At 49.6% G+C, this 17,619-nt stretch overlaps 1 protein-coding gene across 2 annotated transcripts in view; it reads right to left on the bottom strand.

The window, feature by feature from the left end:
- MAN1C1 (mannosidase alpha class 1C member 1) overlaps nt 1-11,462 on the bottom strand; it is a 139,803-nt gene extending 128,341 nt beyond the window's left edge. Inside the window, exon 1 of one of the 2 annotated variants that reach the window (XM_027060037.2) lies at nt 10,728-11,462. In XM_027060037.2, the coding sequence (XP_026915838.1) occupies nt 10,728-11,267 (540 nt within the window). In that variant the 5' untranslated portion in view covers nt 11,268-11,462. The remainder of the gene's footprint in view (nt 1-10,727) is intronic. The other variant, XM_027060035.2, reaches the window with a different exon arrangement.
- Between the last annotated feature and the right edge of the window lie 6,157 nt (nt 11,463-17,619).

Here is a 17,619-nt window from a genome sequence, read left to right as displayed (position 1 = left end):
AAAAAATGTTTTTAAAAAGATCAAAAGTTGGTTCCAAAGATCAGTAAAATTGATGAACTACTAGCTACACTATTTTTTCAAAAATTTTTTAGTGTTTTTATTTTATTTTTGACAGAGAGAGAAAGAGAGACAGAACATGAGCGGGGGAGGGGCAGAGAGAGAGGGAGACACAGAATCCGAAGCAGACTCCAGGCTCCGAGCTGTCAGCACAGAGCCTGATGAGGGGCTCGAACTCACAGACTGTGAGATCATAATCTGAGCTGAAGTCAGACGCTCAACCGACTGAGCCACCCAGGCGCCCCCTAGCTACACTATTTTTAAAGAATACAACAAGAAAGCAATTACCAATATGGAAAGTGAAAGAGGGAGCACCACTACAGGTCCTACAAATATTAAAAGGAAAATGAGAATCTTGGGAACAACTTTATTCTAGTAAATTCTATAATTTGGATGAAATAGACAAATTTGTTGAAAGCAAAACTGACAAAACTGACGAGACAAATTCTGAATAGCCTTATATCTGTTAAAGTAATTGAAATGATCATTTAAAACCTCTCTCACTCTCTCTCTCTCTCTCTCTCTCACACACACACACACACACACACACACACACACACACACACACACACCCTGTAGGCCTGGATGGCTTTGGTGGTGGTAAATGGTAAATTCTATCAAACATTTAAGGAAGACCTAATATTAGTGTCCCACAAACTTGTGCAGAAAATATGAGAACATTTTTCAGCTCATTTTATGAAGTAACATAATGCTGTACCAAAAACCAGACAAAGCCCTTACAGGAAAACTATAGAGCAATATGCCTCATGAACACAGATGCAAAAATTCTTAACAAAATACTTGAAAAGCAAATGCAAGTTTACCATTCTTTTAAAATCAATATGATTTGGGGGCACCTGGGTGGCTCAGTTGGTTAACCATCAGACTTCGGCTCAGGTCATGATCTCTCAGTTCACGAGTTTGAGCCCCACATCAGACTAGCTGCTGTCAGCCTGTCTGCCTGTCAGAGCCCTGCAAAGCCTACTTTAGGTCCTCTGTTCCCGCCCACCCCCCCCACCCCCGCTCTTCCCCCATTTGCACACTCTCTCTCTCAAAAAAAAATTTTTTTTAAAAAGGATAAAATCAATATGACTTACCATATTAACAGAATTAAAGAGAAAATATGACCATCTCCAGAGATGCAGAAAAAGTATTTGACAAAATTCAGTTCCATTTCTGATAAAAACTCTCAGCAAACTAGGAACGTTATGGTAACTTCAACCTGATAAAAGGCATCTACCAACACCTATACCTAACATCATACTTAATGTAAAAGACTGAATGCTTCTCCCTTGAGATCAAGAGCAAAGCAAAGAGGTCAGTTCTCACCACTTCTATCTCACATTGAACCAGAAGTCCTAGCCAGTGCAATGAAGGAAGAAAAAGAAATAAAAGGCGTAAAACATTGGAAAGGAAGAAGTAAAACTGTCTTGACTCATAGACAACATAATTGTATACCTAACAGATCCTAAAGAATCTACAAAGAACAAATTTAATAAATGAACTCAATAAGGTCACATGACACAAAATCAATATACAAAAATCTATTGTATTTCTGTGTACTAGCAACAAAAATTTAAAATTTAAAATTTAAAGATTACTATTTACAGTAGCAAATGGCTGTTGTACTAAAAGACGTTCAAGTCCTCTACATCAAAAAGTACAAACCATCGTTGAGAGAATCTAAATAAATGGAAAGAGATACCACATTCATGGATCAAAGACCCAATATTGTTAAGATATGGGTTCTCCCCAATTTGACTCACAGATTCAAAGCAAACCCAATCACACTCCCAGCAGGAATTTTCGCAGAAACTGACAAGCTCATTCTCAAATGTTTGCAGAAATGCAAAGGGTCTACAATAACCAGAGCAATTTTGAAAAGGAAGCTCAAAGATAGAGGACCTGCTTTTAAGACTTATTATAAAGCTACAGCATCAAGATAGTATGAATTAGCATAAACATAAATCAGTAGAACAGAAGAGTCCAGAAACAGAACCATGTATATATGCTCAATTAATCTACCATGTATTCAAAGCAATTCAAGGAGGAAAGGAGAGACTTTTCAACAAAAAGTGGTAAACAACTGGACATCTAAAAGTAAAATAATGACTCTCAACTCCTACCTCATAACACATACAAAAATTAGTTAGAAGTAGACAGGAGACCTAAAAGTAAAAACTAAAATGATCACGCTTCTGGAATTAAAAGGAGACTATTTTTATGACCATGGGGAAGGGAAAGGCTTTTTGGTTTTGTTTTGTTTTTTCTAAGTAGACACAGAAAGCACTAACCATAAAAGAAAATATTGATACACTGACTTCATCAAAATTTAAAACTTCTGTTCTTTGGAGCACCTGGGTGGCTCAGTCAGTTGAGCTTCCAACTTCGGCTCAGGTCATGATCTCATGGTCTGTGAGTTCAAGCCCCGCGTCGGGCTCTGTGCTGACAGCTCGGAGCCTGGAGCCTGCCTCAGATTCTGTGTCTCCCTCTCTCTCTGCCCCTCCACCACTTGCACTGTGCGTGTGTGTGCGCGCGCATGCAAGTGTGTGTGTGTCAAATAACGAATAAACATTAAAAAAAACTTCTGCTCTTTGAATGAGCACTAAGAAAATGAAATATTCTGGGAGCTAATATGTATGTATGTATGTTTAGTTATTTTTGAGAGTGAGAGAGCGTGAGCTGGGGAGGTGCAGAGAGACACACACATACACACAGAATCTGAAGCAGACTCCAGGCTCTGAGCTGTCAGCACAGAGCCTGATGCAGGGCTCGAACCCACGAGCCATGACATCATGACCTGAGCTGAAGTCGGATGCTAAACCGACTGAGCCACGCAGGCACCCTTGGGAGCTAATATTTATAAAAGACCGGGAGTGAATATTTATAGTATGTATATCTGACAAAGGACTTATATCCAGAATATATAAAGTATTTCTATATCCAATAAGATGATAAACAGCCCAATTTTTTAATTTAAAAAAGGGCATAAGATTTGAATAGACACTTATAGGATGATACATAAATAGTAAACACATGAAAAGATGTTCAATACCGATAGTTAACAAGGAATCAAAAATTAAAGCTACAATGAAATATTACTACACATCACATAGAATGGCTAAACTTAAAAAGGTGGACAATAGCAAGTGTTGACAAAGATGCAGAATTCTCACACACTGCTGACAGAAGAATAAAATGGCCTTAACTACTTAGGGAGAGTATCTCCAGTTTTCCTATAAAGTTAAACATATGTCTACTCTATGAACCAGCAATTCTATTCCCAAGTATTGACACAAAAGGAATGGAACGATGCCTATACAAAGCCTGTACATATAATATTCACAGCAGCTTTATTCATAATAGCCAAACACTGGAAACAACCAAAAAGTCCAACTACGGGTGATGGATAAACAAACTGCAGTATATTCATGCGAGAGAACATATCTCAACAATAAAAAGGAATGAAGTATGGAATATGTTCAGGGATGAATTTCAGAAACATCCTTGTGAAGGAAGCCTTGCACAAAAGGGCATATGTTATATTACTCCATTTATTTCAAGTTCCAGAACAGGCCAGACAAATCTCCTGTGACACGCTGAAATAGGAGATGGGAGGTGGGTGATGGGGGATTGCCTGGGAAGGAACAGAGGGACCTTTCTGAGGCGATGGGAATGTTCCACACCTTCATGGGTGCTTTATGCGGTTTTCTGCATTGGTCAAAATTCAGCAAACTGTATATTTAAGATCTGTGCAGTTTGCTATATGTAAACTACACTTAAATAAATAGGTAGTACCTGCATCACAGGGTTGTTGTTAAAAAAAAAAAAAGGGACAAAAACACAGGGAGAGGCACTGAGAGGCCAAAAGACACCTATACAACTCAGCAGGCCCTACAGAACATGCTGTATTGCACAGTCGATTTTCTGGACCACCAAGTCATGACAGAGGTGGAGGAGCGGGGAGAAATCTATTATTCAACCACTGAAAATGGTTGTTATTTAGTGAACACTGTTTGCCTGTAAGTTTCACCTGTGGAGCAGGCGATACCCCGAGCATGCCAGATAAAAGCACAATTATTGCTCATCGATTAAAAAGAACGCTAATCAGTCTGCCAAAGTTCCTTCTGTAAAAGTTACCACTAGCGGTTCTGCACTAATACAGATGGACAACTGCCCTGGTCTTGGCCTTTAATTAATGAAAAGGCGGAGTTAAGAGACATACTCAGGCCTCCTTGTGAGTAAGAGCTGTTCTGACTGCCTGCCTGCCTGCCTGCCAAGTTTGGGGAGCTCTCAACCCAAATCTTAGAAAACAGCCTTTTCAGGGAAGAAAACACCTACGCCTGGGCCACCACACATACTGAGCCTGAAGCCTATAGCTGTGGTCTCCATGGTTTCTGCTCTCTTTGGCGGTGGAGGTCTGACTTGTAGTGATCTCAGCCACATCAACTCTACATTTAAAAGAACCAAAATTGGGGGCGCCTGGGAGGCTCGGTCGGTTGAGTGTTCGACTTCGGCTCAGGTCATGATCTCGCAGTTTGTGAGCTCGGGCCCCACATCGGACTCTGTGCTGACAGCTCGGAGCTGGAACCTGCTTCAGATTCTGTGTCTCCTTCTCTCTCTGCCCCTCCCCCACTTGTGCTCTGTCTCTCTCTGCCTATCAAAAATAAATAAATGTAAAAAAAAATTTTTTTTGTAAATAAAAGAACCCAAATTGGGGCACCTGGCTGGCTCACTTGGTAGAGCATGTTATTCTTGATCTCAGAGTCCTGAGTTCAAGCCCCACACTGTGTGGAGCCTACTTTAAAAAATTAAAAATAGGGGTGCTTGGGTGGCTCAGTCAGTTAAGCTTCCAATTTCGGCTCAGGTCATGATCTCACGTTCACAAGTTCAAGCCCCGCATCAGGCTCTGTGCTGACAGCTCAGAGCTTCAGATTCCTTCTTCAGATTCCGTGTCTCCCTCTCTCTCTGCTCTTCCCCACTCATGCTCTCTCTCTCTCTCTCAAAAATAAATAAATATTTTTTTTAAAGTGTAATAAATAAGAGAACCAAAACTATGCTGTTTTGGCTATTAACTAGCCTCCAGAGCCAAGTGGGGGGAAAGAAGAGGGACTTAGGCCCTAGGGTCCTCAATATTCTTTTGAGGAGTCTTCAATTTGATGTCTTGTCATCATCTGCCATGACGATGCAGAGCTAAGAAAGTCTTGTTTTGTTTCCCCAAATCATGCAAACACTTGCCTGTGAGGCCCTGGCCCTGGGGTAGTTGGAGGTCAAGAACCAGGGCTTACTGTCTGAATGAGCCTGGTATTTCTGGACCACAGGTGTAGAGAACTGGAATCATCATCATCATCATCATCATCATCATCATCATCATCATCTTGGATCAAAGACACTCGTCCCTGCTCCATGCACGGTTCCTCTTTTAAAGTAATGTAATAAATACCCATGAATTCACCTGAGGCAGCTACTCTTCTGAATCATGTCCATCATTCCCTTGCTAAGGCTTTCCTAACCTGGCCAATGAAAACAAGGCAGGGAGAGAATTCCCTAAAGCTCTCCCACCACCTCCCTTTGTGTAACACAGACTCAACCCAGGATACAGGAAGGCCAGAGGCGGTACCCACAGGACTGGTTGCCCACCAAGATTATGAAGCCGCTTCCCTGAATGGAATTCCTTTCCAATTTGTGAGGCTGATTTATTTTCTTCAGTAAGAGAAAAGATGTAAGTCCCTTTGAGCAAAGTATGCCTGATATATATCACAATATTTATTTTTGGTAGAGTAATGGATCAGTCTTCAGGGAAAGCTAGAGAAAAAGCATTTCTTGAGCTTGGATGTAAATCAGTCACTCCAAAAACCGCAGGGGAATCTATATTCTTACCCCTCTGCTAACTACAGTGTGAACTACACAGCTGACTTTTAAAAGTCATTGTTTCTAGACCTAACACTAACGACAGAGGTAAGGATGTGAGTCCCAACAAACAACTGCTCCCGAAATGTCTGCACCTAATTCCCCCAAATGATAGTGCAATGCAAAATAAGAGATCCAGCCGACCTGTGGGTGTGAAGTTGTCCACCTGGTAGGGACAAGGTCTAAGCTTTACACACAGTACTCCATTCCAAGGAAGAAGGATGAGGTGTGGCTGGGCTTAGGATGTAAGGGTCTCCCAAAGGACCTGTCCAGTTACTATGGGCCAGACTTCCTATCTACATGAAATGTATCATAGAGCAGGACAAGAGTGAAACTGAAGGACAGGGAGAAGAAAAGATCTTCAATGAATCTGCGACTTAAACAGAGCTCTTCAAAGGAAAGAGTGTTCCTAATATTAATTACCCTGAACATCTCACAGGCTCAGATTCACATGGTACAAAGAACACAAAGCCCTTTAATTTTCCTACCCCTCCATGGCCCTCGTGGTGATAAATCAGATATACAGGGAAACCACACATGACTAACGAACCAGCCCATTAATGGCGAGCAAAGATCATTTGCCAAGATGACTTATTCAGACATAGTCACATATCATAACCAGCGATATCCTGGAGGCTTAACGCAGCAAGCATAGAAAGCAAGAGCTGGGGCCCTCCCTGCCAAGTTTCAGGCACTCCAGGGCAACTCGGGCATCCTCCAGATGCCTGCTATCCAGGCATGAAAAGACTTTATTCATGGCTGCCACCTCCCCACTCTCTTCAAGGTAGACTACTTGCACTTGGAAAATTACTGCAACTTCTAAAAGGCCTCTCAGGTCACGGAGCTGCTAAGTCCCCAGCCTTGCCATGGCCCCTACGCTGACACTCTTAGAATTGCAGGTACCCTCAGGAAGAAGACCCAACTTTTGCCACCAGCAACTTTAACTGTTAGTTTATAGATCTCTGCTGTAGCCACTCATTTAAGTAACTGAGTTCCAACTAGGTGTCAGACCCTATTCTAGGTGCTTGGGCAGATCCATAAACAAAACAGTAAACAGGCGGGAGTGAAGGAAAGACAAGGGTCCCTTAAATGCCAGTCCCTTTGTTTTACCAGGAAAACAGGTCCAGTGATAGACAGGAGTTTTTCTTTGAGGTCAGAGTTGATGGCATGACTAGGTCTTGAACCCAGGCTGGATTCTTAGCAGGACCGCCACATTCGGTGGTGCATAAGGGGACTGGACAGAGAGGATGGGGATGAAATTCAACCCATGTTCTGCCTATGGACCAGGGGAAGCTCCATTCCAATACTACATTCTCACTGTCTCAGACTTCCCAGTTGCCTTTAACAAAAGCCCCCTAAACTGGAAGGGACAACTGAGGTTCCCCAGATTGGCAACCAACCATCAGCAGCAGGACCCAGGAGAATGTGAACCCTTTCACTGAGATGTAACCCTGACAAGCTACACACCCCCCCAGCACTTGTTATGAGTGAGAAAATCTGTTGAACTCGAATCTGTAAGGAATCCACCAATGGCAAAGCTCCCCTATAATTAATGATTATGACAATAATTTCCTATATCATCTTCAGATCTGGAAGAGAAGGCTGCTAGCAAGCTGTTTTACATTCTCGCCAACTCCTTTACTCTTCATGATCCCAGGCTGAGGAGTTGTCACTGTTCAATCCCATCTCTAAAGTCCCATCTGGGGGCGCTGGGGTGTCCAACTCTTGATTTGGGCTGTCACGATCTGATAGGTTGTGAGATCGAGCCCAGCGTGGGAGCTTGCTTTATCTATTCTTGACTAAGTGCCAGGGATGCAACAGTGAATACCACCACAATCGTCAACAACAGCACGCCATTGTCACCTCATGGAACTAACTAGCACATTGCAAACAGAGCTGGGAAAAGCCCAACTGCTAAGGAGTCCCTGACCAGACTGGCAGTCTACTTAGGGACTGCGTCTGGAAGCAAGGGTGTATGCGACACTCCCTCACTCCATTTTACAGAAGGAAAAATAAGGTCCAGGAATGAGAGCAGGTAGCTTGCCCAAAGTCAGATGTTGACAGTTGAACTGTCATTCACATTCTCTGGGTCCCCCCTTTCCACCACATTGCCTCCTGCAAGGTTCCATGGATGCAGAGTGAAGAAAAGTAGTTGGTTCTATGGACAGATTGTTTCCTGATGTACGTACACACCCAGAACATGTGGCTTCAACCCATCTTATCAGCACAGACCCCATGGCCATGGTCATCTCTCAAACCAGAAGTTTATAAATATACTTCATTGATCTAGAGCCTGGGTGTCCAGTCTTCATTCACTCTCATTTATCACCCTCTCTGTGTCTCTCTTGACGTTTACTTTCACTTTAAAAACCTCGTCTTATAAGAACAGAGCCCTTTTTATCTGATACTAGCTCCCCCTCTGCTCCTGGGGTCTAATCAATCCATGTCTGGAAATAAACAAGCCAGAGAGGGAAGCACCAGTCCCTCTTACGAAAACAGGCACCTTTCTAAAATGATCTACCCCTGGGCACGGCACAGATAGAAATTTAAATGAGAAGGAAATAAAGACATCCTCCAGCCATAGTCCTATGCATTCCCTATCAGGCAGGACACCGGGGAAGGTAGCTCTGTGTTGACAGCTAACCCAAAAACTCGGCCCCACATTTTCCAGGTTGTTGGGAGGGACGGGGGTCCAAACTCAAGAAGCCTGAAGAGACAGCAGGCTTCAACATATTCTAGTATATCTGGTTCAGCCTCCTCTGTGCTGAGGGGCTTAAGGTCTTCAGGAGAGTAAGAGAGGGCTCACTGAACACCAACTGCAGGTACATGCAAGCGGGCCTCCAGCTGCTACCAGGGGTGCTCAGAGATGCCAGTCTGAACGATCCAGACATCTGGCAGCCAACACAAACCTTCGCCCGTCATGTTATTTTACACCCACCTGCAGAGCAGAGTCTCCACACCTCCCACCACCCCCCAGCTGCTGCAGCCTGCAGCCTCTGCCGGCAAGGGAAGCTGTCTCTGTATGTAGAGGGGCAGAACCAAGTCCCCACTAGCCAGCACCCCCTTCCTACCATGGCTCCCGGCCCCAGGCCTTCAGAAATAGGTCACATATCTACATGCAAATGCAGAAGGCACCTCTTCTGATGAGGACAGCAGTTAATTCTTCATTCTTTGGGGGAGGCTTCTGAAAATCTGATGGCAGCACGGGACACCCCCACGAAAAGCTGCATGCGTGTAGTTTATATGTAATGTCACTGGGAGTTACTGCTCTCCAGGGAGGTGTAAAAAGGCAGAAAGGGCTAATGTGCTCAGAGCTGGCTTCAAGAAAGGGAGCTGCGGGTGGTTCACATAAGTAGTCAACGGCACACTTTTTAACCAAAAAGGGGGAAATGATGTCCCTTCCTTAGCTCCTGCAAGTTCCAGCCTTCAATTAACGTCTGAGATTTCAACAAGAATTTGAAAACTGAGAGCGCGCACGCACACACACACACACACACACACACCAAGGACTCATCTTTGTGGCTTTCTATCTTGACGTCATAAAATGTCCTGTGACTGCTAGTTAAGATAGTCTCCAAACGGGGCTTATCTTGGAAGGGCTGAGTACCAACAGAGGTAAGAAGCGTGGGAGAGGTGGACAATGCGATGGAGGACAGTCCAGACACGGAGAAAGGAACAGCTAAGTTCTCCACTGGCTCTGAGCAGATCCCGGCAGGGCAGGTCCTGACCCTTGCTGCCGGCTCCCCCTGGAAATCAGACCTGCTGACTCCTTTGCAGCAAACAAAAAGTCCAGACAGAAACAGTCCTTTCCTTCTGGGTCCATCCATGGCATGGGGAGGGCCAAGGCGGGAGTGTGGGGGAAGCATCCTCTCGTTTCTAGGGAGGAGACCCTGGCCCACTGCTTGCCCATAGCCCCCTCGTGGCCTGGGGGTGTCACTGCAGCCCCCTCTGCATTGCTGGGCAAAAACCTCAGGCAGGCAGCTGTAACAGTGGTACAGCTGAGTGTTTAGTTACCAGTGGCGGCTTGGCAACAATCTTCAAGCCACGGCGAGGCTGCGTTTGCTTTTGGTTTCTTAAGCTGAGACCAAGACTCACACTCGAAGTGATCCTTCTAAACCCCTCCCTCCCACAATCCCTACAGGGAACAAGTCCAAGACCCACTTCATTAGGCCAATCACCTCAGAGCTTCTGTAACATTACCACCACCCTATTGATCATTCCTTCCTGCATCACATGCTATTATGTACAACTGTTCCCAAGCTCAACAGAAATAGTTAGCAAGAATCCACAACACTTTCCGGCTTAATTATAAAATACTTTCAGGACACCAGATACACCCCCAAATCCTGGATTTCCAGGTAGCAGATCCTACAGGGGTTTAGGGAAAGTCAGGACTTACGGACACACAGTGAGAAAGAAAGTGGCTCTTGGCCCTGTGCAAGCAGAGAGGGTGTCCATTAACAAACCTAACTAGCAACTCCACAAAGGGACAGAGCCCACCTGGACTGGGGACTTGACCGGAAGGACCAGAGTCGGTCCAGCGGTTCAGCTACTGTCAGTGATGGGGAGGATGAACTGAACCCAGCAGTGGGAAAGTGCCCACTAAGGAGAAAGTGGAAAGTTTGGGAGGAGAGAGGACGGTGCAGTGTGCCAGGAGGGCCTAAAGTAGTGAGTGGTCCAGGGACCAGAAGTGACTGGGGCCAGGGGAAACGGATGGAAGCACAGAGAGTCTTCCTTTTCCGAAGAAGGGGAGTCCTTACCTCCTTGATTTTCTCCCGCTGGGCTCGAACTAGGCTCTGGGGCTCCTTACTCTCATCCGCCCTAGTCCCCAGGACCGGGTGCCGGAGGCGGCTCTGGAACGCGTGGAAGTCAAAGCTAAACGGAATGCTCGGCTCCTGGGGTCTGAGGGCCGCGCTGCCGCTGCTCCGGGCCGCCGTGGCCATTTCGCGCGTCCCGGTGGGGTGGGTGCGCCGCAGCCACCCTTTCCGGCGCCGGGCATTGGCTTGGCTGCTGGCGTCTTCCTCACCCGGGGCTGGCACGGCGGGGGCCGGGTTGGGAGGCGACTCCTGCTCGCGGGCCAGGGGGTGGCCGGCGACTTCGGCCACCACCTCCAGGCCGGGCTGCTGGGTCCGGGGGGCCAGGAAGAGGCGCTTGAGGCGAGAGGAGTTGGGCAGCAGGAAAAGCGCCCCGAAGCACAGGGTGACGAGGCCCGAGAGGAAGAGAAGGAAGAGGAACTTCTGCGGCAGCCGCAGCCCCCACGGGGAGGCCGGGACGAAGACGGGCACTTTCCTCATGAGCATCGTGGCCTGGCGCGGGGCTGGGGCCGGTCAGCTCCGGCCGGGCCCCCCCACCCCGAGGCCCTCGGAGGGCAGGCACTGGCCGGCAGGGGGTTTGGCGCGGGGAGGTCGTCGAGGGGCGCCGCCCGGGGTGGGGGTCCCTGAGAGTTTCGCCGCTTCGGGGGCCGCCCCTGAAGTTCAGGGAGTTTGGGGGCGCGTCCCCCCGCGCCGAGGCGGGGGCGCAAGGGCCTCGGCGGGGCCCGGGCGCGCCGGGCGTCACGGCTCGGGGCCCGGGCCCGCAGGGGTCGGCCGCGCGCCACAGCCTTCGCTCCGGCCGCCGCGGAGCCCCTCCTCGCAGCGGCCGGAGCCCGCGGGGCCCGCTACTTCCCGCGCTGCGGCCGCCGCCGGGGCCGTCACATGCCGTCCTCGGCGCCCAGGCTGTCCGCGCGGAGGGGCGCCCGCAGGCCTCGTCCCCGCGCCGCGCCGCCCGCAGCCCCTCGGCCCAAAGTTTCAGCCTCAGAAGCAGTTTCCAGAAGGGGCCGGCTCAGGGGGCGAGGCGGTGGCGGGGCTGGCGTGTCAGCGCCGCTGAGAGAGCGCGCCGACCCGGCCGGGTCGTGACAGCTCCCGGCTCGGCTATCGGGACACGTCCACAACTTTGCTCCGCCGCGGAGCGGACGCTGGGCAGCGGGAGCGGGCACTTCTGAGCCCCCAGGGCAGAGGGCTTCCTGGGCCCCCGGGAGCAGAGGGACGCCCGAGCCGCGCGGTCCGGCGCCGGGCGCAGTCCGCCGTCCGCGACCAGCCGCGGCGGGGCGGCTGCAGCTGCGCCCGGGAGTGCGGACTCCCGCCCCGCCAACTCGCTGGGGCTCGGCGACCCGCTGGGATCACCTGTTCCCGGCCCCCGCCGGCCCCGCGGAGCGCGCAGCCCCGGTTGCACCTCTCCCGCTGCAGCTGGCGTCCTCGCAGCGGCCGCTCCAGACGGGCCGCTGCCTCCGCAGGCTGAGCCGCCGCCGCCGCCGCCGCCGCCGCCGAGCCTGCGCCCCACACGCGCGCACACCCGCCCGGACGCCTCCGCCGCCGCCGCAGCTCGGGCTTTCACTGAGACAGCGCCCGCGGCCCCGCCTCCCTCCGGGCCACGCCCTCGGGCCACGCCCACTGCGCGCGCCCCGCGGTCCACCTCCGCCGCGGCGCCGCAGCCAGGCCAATGGCCTCGCGTCTGGGGGTAGGGAGCGCGGGGCCTAAGCGCGGGTGGGGAGAGGCGAAGGGACTCCAGGCCACGCCCCCTCCCTCAAGTGGCCAGCGCCGCGCACACTCCCCCCATCCCACCAGCACCAATGGTCCAGCTGCGCGGAGTTGGCGCGGGCGGGGGTGGAGAGCGGAGCGAGGTCATTGGCTGCCTCGGAGGGATCCCCGCTGGGCTGCAGTCGCCCATTGGTTAGTGGCCAGCGTTCGCTGGACTGGGGGCGACCGAGACCCCCCCCCCTTGCCGTCCCCGCCCGCGCCGCTCCTGTTGTTGGTCTGCGGGTGGGGGCCGGAGACCCGGCCAGGCTGAAGGGCTCTGGCCGTCATTCGGTAGCAGCTTTCGCTCCTCGGTGCCAGTCCAGGATTGACAGGGAGCTGAGGGCCTGCCCAGGGGTCCCCAGAGCTCCCGCAGGAGCCCTGGTGGTGCTGCTGTGGCAGGCTCTGAGGAAGGGGTGGCCGGGGCCAAGCCGGGGAGCTGTGGCCGCGGTGGGGCCAGCCTAAGGCAGCGTTTCCACTGCCCCCCCCCCCCCCCCCCCCCCGCAGACCACTGCTCTGCCTTCCTTTTCCCAGAGCCCCAAGGGCTGGGGCCCCTAGCTGGGGGAGGGAGACATGCGATGGGAGCGCAGAGGAGAACCCTGGTCGTGTGTAGAGACCACACATATCATGTGACATGCGAACCTAGATGCCTGCGTGTGTTTATGTGCACATGTGTGCTCCTACGCATAAATACATATGCACTCAGGGATTGCCTATGAGTATTCGCACACAAGCACACATTTAATTTAGGTATGAATACCAAGTGATTATACCAGAGCAAAGATAGACATCCATACATATTAGTACTAATATTGACGTGTGCACACACATATCCACTGACTCACAGCAGACAGGCCCCAAACCATGCACCTGTACACGCTGCCAGGCATATATTCCCAGACACGTGTGTCTCGACCCGAGGGCCCTCACACCTTCCTCCTTGGACTTGAGTCTCTCTGTGCTTTCCTTCCTGTTAAACTCAACCCAGGGCAAAGCAACATTGTGCTGTGTGGGTCTTTCATGCAAAACACTTTATAGAGACAAATAACAGCAGAGGGAGAGACAAATTAAGAGGTGTAATAGGCAAGAGGGAAAATATCTGCTTTCAGCTGCAATTTAAAATGAAATGCAGCATTGACGAGACAGAAAATACTGCAGGGAGGCCTTTACTGATGGAAGAAGCGGCCCAGGCGGGCTCTCACCTCGTAAATCTTGCTTCTTCCCTGAGGCCTGCTAGGATGGGCCACTGAGGCTCAGACATCCTTCTACCTCAGGCAGGCCACTGACAGCAGACCCTCCCCTGATATTTAAATACCCTCGGCATGTAAATTTCTTTCCATTGAAAGTAAAAGACTGCTCTGGGTAACAGGTGCATATATGTTGGTCACTGGAGATGAATAGTCCCCCCAACCCAAATCCCACAAGTTATACCTAGATTAAATGTAAAATTCTAATTCGGATGTTTCAATCCCTCATGAGTTTGACTGGCAGGAGTCAGCTCCCTGGAACCAGCTGTGAGCATCAGAGACAAACATGTGATCCACTTAGATTCAGGAGCCCAGACACCTGGCCTGGCCTGTTCCCATTTCCAGTGCCCAAGCATCCCTTCACTGGGTCCCATCTCGGGAAGAAGCGGGCTTGTCTTTGGAGAACCAGGAGCCCAGCGTTGAGAGTGTAAGGGGAATCACTGTTCAGTCCCCTGAGGAGGTAGAATCCAGGGGAAGGCGGGGCGGGGGGGGAGGGGGGGACAGGGGAAGCAAGGCTGAGTCTTAGGAGGGTATGTCTGTTTGAACTGGATACTCAGTGGGATTTCGATACCTGGTTCCACCTCTCACACATTGGTGGGCCAGGGTAGAAAGTGGGGCTGCAACAAAACCAGCACATTCCACAGATCCAGGGTACAAAACCCAGAGCACAGAGAGGACCACTCCATCTGATTGATGTCGTGTTGGTGGTTACACTGAGTTGGTGACCTTTTACACTCTCCCTAGAGAGTTCACTGAAACCCTGCAGGTCCCCATCCCAGCCTCCGTGGACCTCACACACATCATGACTCTTTCGTCATTTCGTCACTCGGTTCTGCTATTGATATGCTGTCGCACGGCAGATACTTCCTCACGACAGGGACCATGGCTTGTTCACCTCTCTAACTGCCCTAGGTCTTAATTACAATGCCTTGCACATGTGTGCTGTGTTTGTTGAGTAACCAATGGATACATGAGTGAGTGGATGCCCATTCCACAGAGGACGAAACTGAGCCTCGGGGAAGGGAATAATAATGAACTAACATTCTCTGTGTTCTCAATGCATATTACTTCACTTACTTTTCAGAACACGCTTAGGTGGTGCATTTTATTGCTAGCCTCATTTTATAGATAAGAAGACTAAGGCTAGAGAGAGTTAAGATAGGTTAACAAGTATCTTTCTCAGTTTAATGTAGAAACTCAAATGGGGCTGGTAACAGAGCTAAATAGCCCTTTAAAGAATCCATTCTGACAACAAACATTTATTGAAATTAGATGCTAGGTATTTCACTAGTCTCGGGTTGGACACGAAGATGAACAAAGCATGGTTCCTGTCATTCCGTAAAGAACTATTTCTTGAACACCTACAATTACCAGGGACGGAGGGGCTGGAGAAAATAGCCGTGAATAAGGTAGGTGTGAAGCCTATCTTCAGGAAGCTTCTTGTCTAAAAGGCAACAGGGACCAATCCAGCCCGTCAGGAAGGGAGCCACGGGGAACTGGTCTATGTGCTTCATATCTCATTCTATCAGGCCCTCGTGACGACTCTCTCTGAAGTAGGCCTTGAGATCCCAGTTTAGCAGATAGACAAACCAAGGCTCAGGCGCACGACATGACTTGTCCAGAGTCACACAGGGAGTGATTTGCAAATATAAGAGAAAACCAGATTCATGTGCTCCCAGAATCTATGCTCCTTGTGTTAGTAATATTAATAATAACTAAGATCAATGGGGCATTCGCTATGTGCCAAGCTCTTATAAAAGCATGGTATAGAAGCTCACTTATTTGATCCTTACACCCATCCCATGAGACATTTTACAGAAGAGGAAACGAAAGCACCGAGATGTTAAGGAATGTGCCCAATGTTCCACATCTGGCAAGTGGCAGAGGGGGGGGATTTGGTCCAATCAGTCAGGCTCCACAGCCCTTTATGTCTTTCAAAGTCTACTGCTTCCTATCTTATAACACCATGAGAGCAGGTGCTGTAAGGGGTCAGGGCAGAGGACAGGCTTGTTGGGAGGATTGTATGAGCTCATTCAGTCATTCAACATGTGCATATAAAGTGCCTACTATGTTCCAGGCAATATACAAAGCCTCAGGGATGTAATGGTGAGCCAAAATAGACACGTTGTTTCCACCCGTGGTGCTTAGAGTCTCACGGGGAAGAAGGGTTTCAACAAACAAGCAATCCCCAAATCCGGATGTGGGCTGAGAGGGGAGCGAGAAAAGAGAGAAATGCTTCTGTAGGAATGTGGAATAATGTAGACCTAGACTGAGGTTGGATGAGAAGTGGTCAGGGAAGACTTCCCCCAAGGCCGAATGGCACTACCGAAGCCAAAAGGGATAGTGAGAACACAAGGCTGAGGGGACGCCATGTGCAAAGGCCCTGGGGTGGAGGGAACAGAAAAAGTCTGTTCTTTTGAGAACAGAAAAAGTCTGAAGTAGAGAGAGTGATGGGGAAAGACAGGAAGTGTCGCTGAATGATTCAGGGCAGGAGTGGGAATGTGTGTAGGCGTAGGTGGGTGGGTGGATTCAGATTAACATTTTAAAAAGGCTACTCTAGCTGCAGTGTGGGCAACAGAATGGAAGGCAGGAGCGAACAAAATGGGAGCGTTTCAGAGGATATTGCAATAGTCTATGTGCCTTAGCCTGGGGAAGTGGGAGTCACCAGGACGGCAGGGTCCAAATTACATTTCGGATCCAAAATTGATAGGACTCAGTGAATACTTGAAATAGGACGTTGATCCAGAGGGAGACATTGGCACTGATTCCCAGGTCTCTAACTTGCCCTGGAGTTGGTGGGGGGGGGGGTGGCATTTGCTGAGATGGGAGCAGTGAACCAAGCTCTGAGGGATTTCCCTTCTGTTCATCAAGAAGGTGCTGGGCGGGTGGTGCAGAATTTGAATCTCAAGTGGTCATTAGTCCCATTTAGAATCGAAGCCTAGAGATAAAACCACGTTGCAGCCAAGAGATAATCATCAGGCAGGTTCCTTAATGGCCTCCAGATAAATTGAACCCTGGGCAGGAGAGACACTGATGACTGGGGGCCTGCCCAGTGAGAGCACACCCCGTCAGTCTCGAGATAAAAGGCCCTACATCTGGGCTCACTCCAGCCGGCTACGGGACTTAGTCAATACTTCGCTGTGCAGTGGTGGCTGATTTCAGAGTCACAGAGCCCTGAACACCTGCCCTCATGGATCTTAAAAGAAAGTCACGGGGGTTTCCTTTCACCTCTTCTTACCTGAGTCCCCCAGCCCTGCATCAGAGGTCAGCCAGGAGCAAGAATTCTCAACTGGGAGCAATTTTGCTCCCAGGGAACATTTGGCAAAGTCTGGAGATAATTTTGGCTGTCACAGTTGGGGGAGGAGGGCTCCTGGCATCTAGTGGTAGAGGTCAAGGATGTTAGTAAACATCTTACAATGCAGAGGGCAGCCCCTTACCACAAAGAATTGTCCAGCCACAAATGTCAACAGTGTCAAGGGTGAGAAACCTTGTAATGCCAAGGCTTTGAAGTCAGAGAGACCTGGCTTTGCCACACATTGACCGCTTGAGCTTGGGCAGCCCATCTGATCTCTCTGAGGCTCGCTTTCTCCATCTGTCAAAGGGGTGGTGGGGGAACAATCAATAGTAATACATACCTCAGGAAGATGATGTGAGAATTAAATGAGATAGGTGACTATAAAGAAGCAAATGTTGGGTTCATCTTCCAAAGGAGCAGGAGCTGAGCTGAACTTATTCTTGATTTACCTCCCAAACCTAAGTCCTCAGTGTGCTGGAGAAGGGAAAGCAGAGTGGTGAGAACAAGAACCCTGGAATCAGAGTACCAGTTTTGAGTCTGGACTCAGTCTCCTACCAGC

The sequence above is a fragment of the Acinonyx jubatus genome, chromosome C1 (genome assembly GCF_027475565.1).
Source record: "Acinonyx jubatus isolate Ajub_Pintada_27869175 chromosome C1, VMU_Ajub_asm_v1.0, whole genome shotgun sequence".
NCBI lineage: Eukaryota > Metazoa > Chordata > Mammalia > Carnivora > Felidae > Acinonyx > Acinonyx jubatus.
This window is presented reverse-complemented; position numbering and strand designations above follow the sequence as displayed.